Source organism: Apium graveolens, chromosome 8 (genome assembly GCF_009905375.1).
Source record: "Apium graveolens cultivar Ventura chromosome 8, ASM990537v1, whole genome shotgun sequence".
In the NCBI taxonomy this organism is placed as follows: Eukaryota; Viridiplantae; Streptophyta; class Magnoliopsida; order Apiales; family Apiaceae; genus Apium; species Apium graveolens.
The window spans coordinates 20,656,504-20,661,427 of NC_133654.1; the positions used below are offsets into that span (position 1 = coordinate 20,656,504).

The following is a 4,924-nucleotide window of genomic DNA, read 5'->3' on the forward strand; positions in this document are numbered from 1 at the left end:
ATAATCACATTGCATAATAAAGTAATCTGCAGTGAATTGAATCATATAATTGATCTTGCATAAATGATTTACTAAAAGCAAATGACACCAAGTAGCACACAATGTCATGCCAAACACAAATGACTAATCGAATAGTAACTATATCCTAATCGACTTATTGATTCACAACTTCTAAAAACAGAAATTTGAAAAGATGAGATAGAAAACTTTACACATGATAAAGTTTTAGGTGCGAAGCGTTCCAGGCTCTTTGTATCTGCGTTCCATCCATACTGGACAATCGGTAAGTCCCACGTCCCATGACAACATCTATGAAGTAAGGGCCTTCCCAAGTGTCAGCAAACTTCCCTGCCGTCATGTTCATCGTGTTCTGGAATGTTTTTCTCAGTACCATGTCACCAACACGGAAAATCCTTACGTGAACATATTTATTGTAGACATTGGCCACTCTTTATTGATAAGCAACCACTCTAATCTTTGCCATTTCCGTCAGCTCATCTACTATGTCTTTGTCATGTGATAATTCTACATTATTCACATCATTTGTCAAGAGTCCATATCTTGCAATCAGTATCATGACCTCTGTTGGTAACACAGCTTCGGTGCCATAGACTAGACTGTATGGTGTCTGTCCTGTAGACGTCTTTAGGGTTGTTCTATCTGACCACAACACCCAAGGCAACTCTTCAGCCCACTTTCCTTTGCAAGTCGTCAACCGTCTTTTTAAGTTATTGATTATAATCTTGTTGCTTGACTTAGCTTGTCCATTGGCTTGAGGGTATCTTGGCATCGACTTAATCAAATCAATGTTCTAACGTTTGCAAAATGCTTCTATCTTGTCACTGATGAATTGTGATCCATTGTCACAAATGATTTCAGATGGTACGCCAAACTTGCATAGAATATTTCTTTTAATGAATAAAATCACTTCCTTCGACGTTATTTGCTTGAATGCCTCCGTCTCAATCCATTTTGAGAAATAATCAGTCATAGCTAACATAAACACCTTCTGTCCTGGTGCTGGTGACATTTTTCCCACAATGTCCATTCCCCATTTCATAAAAGGCCAAGATGGAATGGACGTGTGAAGCTGCTCAGATGGTTGATGTATGACAGGTGCATGTCGTTGACAAGCGTCATAATTTTTTACATAGTCTAGGGCATCTTGTCTTAGTGTCGTCCAATAGTAACCCTAGCGTAAAATTTTCAAAGACAGATTTCTTCCATTAGTATGATTCCCGCATTCACCTTCGTTTGCATCCCTTAGCACCATGTCTGATTCATGCTTTTGCAAACATCTTTGTAGCATCCCTGTGGAAGATTTTTTGAACAACTCCCCATCTATAATCGTGAACCTTGACGCCTTCATCCTAAGAACCCTTACTTCATTGTTGTTGGCTGGAAGTGTTCCAAATTGTAAGTAATCCTTGAACCTCTTTATCCAGTTGTCTGTATCCTCACTGGTGTCATCATTGCGTTGATCAAGAGTCATCATTTCTGTCCCAAAAGCTAATATTTCCATAGCGGGTTTCACGATGTGGATTACTGGGATGTTGTTGAGGTCTAAGTTTTTGAACACAGCTCCCATTCTAGCCAATGCACCAGCTTGCACATTATTCTTCCTTGGGACTTGTTGTATGTTGAAGTTGTCGAAATAGTTGATTAATGTCGAGGTAAGCAACCATTTTAGAATCTTTGGCTTCATAGGAGCCCTTGACATGATTGATAATAAGTAATGAATCACAATTGACATCATTGTTTTTGATCTTCATGTCTTTGGCGATTGTGAGTCCCATGATTAGTGCCTCATATTCAGCTTCATTGTTCGTGACTTTGAAGTTACAACATATCGATTGGGCTATCATATCCCCCGATGGCGATTTGAGGACAAGCCCTAATCCCGTTCCATTTATATTGGATGCCCCATCTATATACAATGTCCAAGGCTTCATATCTACTCTTGAAAGGACTTGCTGAAATTCCTGCTCAGCATCCGTCATTTGGCTTGGACTGAAATCAGCCACAAAATCGGCTAAAGCTTGCGACTTGATTGCAGTTCTCGTGTCATACATTATGTTATAAGTACTTGTCGTATTGCCCATTTTGCCATTATCCCCATCAAGTCAGGTTTACTTAACACATTCCTCAAAGGGAAGTTCGTCATGACGTGTATCTTATGTGACTCAAAATAATGTCTCAACTTAATGGAAGTCATGGCTAATGCAAGTACTATTTTTTCAAGAGATCTGTACCTTGTTTCTGCATCTACTAAACTCTTGCTGACATAATACACAGGCGACTGGACTCCTTCATTTTTTTCTGACAAGAACGCCACTTACTGCATGATCAGTTACAGACAGATACACATACAAATCCTCTCCTCGAGTGGGTTTGGACAGAAGTGGTGGAGTAGTCAGATACCTCTTCAAGTTACTTAAAGCAATCTCATATTTTTCAGACCATAAGAATCCTTTATTCTTTCTCAACGCGTCATAAATTAGCTTGCACCTGTCCAACGAACGTGAAATAAACCTGTTCAAGGCTACAACTTGTCCCGTCAATTTTCGTACGTCTTTGACGTTCGATGGGCTTTTCAACTCGAAGATCGCCTTAATTTGTTCTGGACTTGCTTCAATTCCTCTTCTCGTCACCATATGTCCAAGGAACTTTCCCGACGACACGGAAAAGTTAGATTTGGATGGGTTCAGCTTCATGTTGTATGACCTTAATATGCAGAATACTTCTTAAAGATCACGCACATGATTTTCTGCGTTAACGGACTTGACGACCATGTCATCAATGTACACTTCCATCGTCTATCCTATTTGATCTTTAAACATTTTGTTGACAAGTCTTTGAAATGTAGCCCCAACATTCCTTAATCCAAATGGCATGGCCAAATAATAATATATCCCCCTGTCCGTTATAAACGCGGTCTTTTCACAGTCAGATGGTTCCATTTGAATTTGATTGAAGCCACTTGACATGTCCAGGAATGTGAGTAGTTCGTGACCATCCGTCGAATCCACCATGGTGTCGATGTGAGGCAATGGATAGAGGTCTTTAGAACAAACCCTATTCAAATCTGTGTAATCGACACAAACTCTCCATTTCCCATTTTTCTTCTGCACGATGACGACATTTGCTAGCCACTCAGGGTAATCAACTTCTTTAATCATGCCAGCCTTGATGAGTCTTTCCACCTCTTCATTTATTATCTTATTTCTCTCAGCTGCAAACTTCCTTCATTTTTGTTGGACGGGTGTGTAGCTAGGATCCACATTTAACTTGTGTGTAATGACATTTGGGTCGATTCCCGTTATGTCACCATGTTCCCATGCAAAAGCGTCCAGCCTCATGGTTAAGAAATTTATCAAATTGGCTTCAATTATTGGAGAAAGGTCTTCACCAATTAATACCTTCTTGTCCCCTGTTGTCAAATCTGCTTCAGCTAATTGCTCCGGCCCTGCTACCATGGCTACATGCGTCTTGTTTCCCTGATGTTGGACAGTTGGCTTCAGACACGTCATGTAACAGTCCTGAGCCATGTTTTGATCCCCCCTTATTTCCTGAGCTCCCTATGGCGTTGGGAATTTTAATACTTGATGATATATTGATGGTACCGCGTTCAAGTTGTGTATCCATGGTCTTTCCATGATTATGTTGTAACTCGAGTCCACATCAATTATGCAAAACTTTTCCAGGAGATTGACCCCTTGGGCATATGTTGGCAACGTTATCTCCCCCAATGTATCTTTTGTCTCACCACTAAACCCAACCAATGTTGTCGACTTCTTGATCATGTCGCTTTCTGCCAACCCCATTTGTGTCAACGTGCTAAGCATCATGATGTTGGAAGCACTCCCATTATCCACCAATATCCTTTTAATTACGTAATTTCCCACAGGTAGTGAGAGGACTAGTCCGTCTTGTTGTGGTTCTCGTATGTTCTTTTTGTCTGATTCATCAAACATTAAGGATGGAAGATTGTCATTACTAACCCCCACTTGTGTGACTCATATATCTGTTTCTCTAGATACTCTCTTAGCCTGTGAATATGTTGCTCCGCATATTTCTGACCCTCCCGAGATGAAGTTGATCACCTTGTGATGTGGTGGAGGCGGTGGCTGTCTTAGTGGCGTCATGTTGTTTCTTCTCGGAGATACGTCCTTTCCAACATAAGATGTCTTCTTTGACGTCATGAATTCCGTAAGATACCCCTTCCTCGTCAGAAATTATAGTTCTTTACGCAAGGCCACACAATCATTAGCCTTGTGTCCGTAATCTCCACGGTAGTCGCACCATAGTTTAAAATTCGGGTTGGCTTTAGGTTTGTTGCTTTTTACTGGCCATTTTACCACTCCTCCCAACTTGGTAAACTCCTTAATCATGGATGAAGGTGTGATCGTGAAGCCATAGCTGTCATATGTTGGTGGTAGGTTGGGGTCTTTTCTCTATTCACTACGTTCCTCTCTCTTCCATTCATTAGACTCTCGTGTCGAGTTGACATGTACTTCAGCTCTGTTTGATCTAGTATATGGCTTGTAATCTCTGGACCTTGATGTCGTAATTTTTCATGACGGTTTGTAGTACTTCTCATCCCCCTCCATTCTGTCTTCCTCCAATCTTACTTGTGCCATGGCTTTGGCTTGCACATCATCCATTATTTGACACAGGTACTTTGTCAGTTCTTCATAGAGTGGAGATTCTCGTTCTAATCCCCGCCTGAATGCTTCGATAGCTGTAGGGATGTCACAATTGGTGATGGTCACCTTCTCCCTGTTGAATCTCGTCAGGTAGTCACGCAAAGGCTCCCTACTTCGTTGGACAATTTTGTACAAATCACTGGTTGTCTTCTCGAACACCCGACTGCTTGCAAACTATAAGTTGAATGCATCTATCAGATCAGCGAATGTCTTGATGC

The 4,924-nt window shown here is 41.0% G+C and overlaps 3 protein-coding genes across 3 annotated transcripts; all 3 read right to left on the minus strand.

The window, feature by feature from the left end:
- Window positions 1-208: 208 nt before the first annotated feature.
- LOC141679365 (uncharacterized) lies at window positions 209-790 on the minus strand. The gene is made up of 2 exons (XM_074485865.1): window positions 467-790; window positions 209-370 (listed from the first exon to the last, which is right to left on the minus strand). Exons 1-2 carry the CDS (start codon window positions 788-790, stop codon window positions 209-211), a joined length of 486 nt encoding a protein of 161 aa, XP_074341966.1.
- An 823-nt stretch (window positions 791-1,613) lies between these two features.
- LOC141679366 (uncharacterized) lies at window positions 1,614-2,102 on the minus strand. The gene has a single exon (XM_074485867.1). It carries the CDS (start codon window positions 2,100-2,102, stop codon window positions 1,614-1,616), a length of 489 nt encoding a protein of 162 aa, XP_074341968.1.
- Window positions 2,103-3,245: 1,143 nt separating this feature from the next.
- Window positions 3,246-3,974, minus strand: LOC141679367 (uncharacterized). Its single transcript, XM_074485868.1, has 2 exons — window positions 3,624-3,974; window positions 3,246-3,497 (listed from the first exon to the last, which is right to left on the minus strand). Exons 1-2 carry the CDS (start codon window positions 3,972-3,974, stop codon window positions 3,246-3,248), a joined length of 603 nt encoding a protein of 200 aa, XP_074341969.1.
- Between the last annotated feature and the right edge of the window lie 950 nt (window positions 3,975-4,924).

Bases quoted from the DNA above. Each gene is read 5' to 3' on its own strand.
- LOC141679367 (XM_074485868.1), bottom strand. From the start codon at position 3,974: ATGTTTGATGAATCAGACAAAAAGAACATACGAGAACCACAACAAGAC. The intron at 3,498-3,623 runs GTACCATCAATA...GTCCAACATCAG, and splicing joins GGATACACAACTTGAACGCG to GGAAACAAGACGCATGTAGC.
- LOC141679365 (XM_074485865.1), bottom strand. From the start codon at position 790: ATGCCAAGATACCCTCAAGCCAATGGACAAGCTAAGTCAAGCAACAAG. The intron at 371-466 runs GTTGCTTATCAA...AAAACATTCCAG, and splicing joins AAATGGCAAAGATTAGAGTG to AACACGATGAACATGACGGC.
- LOC141679366 (XM_074485867.1), bottom strand. From the start codon at position 2,102: ATGGGCAATACGACAAGTACTTATAACATAATGTATGACACGAGAACT.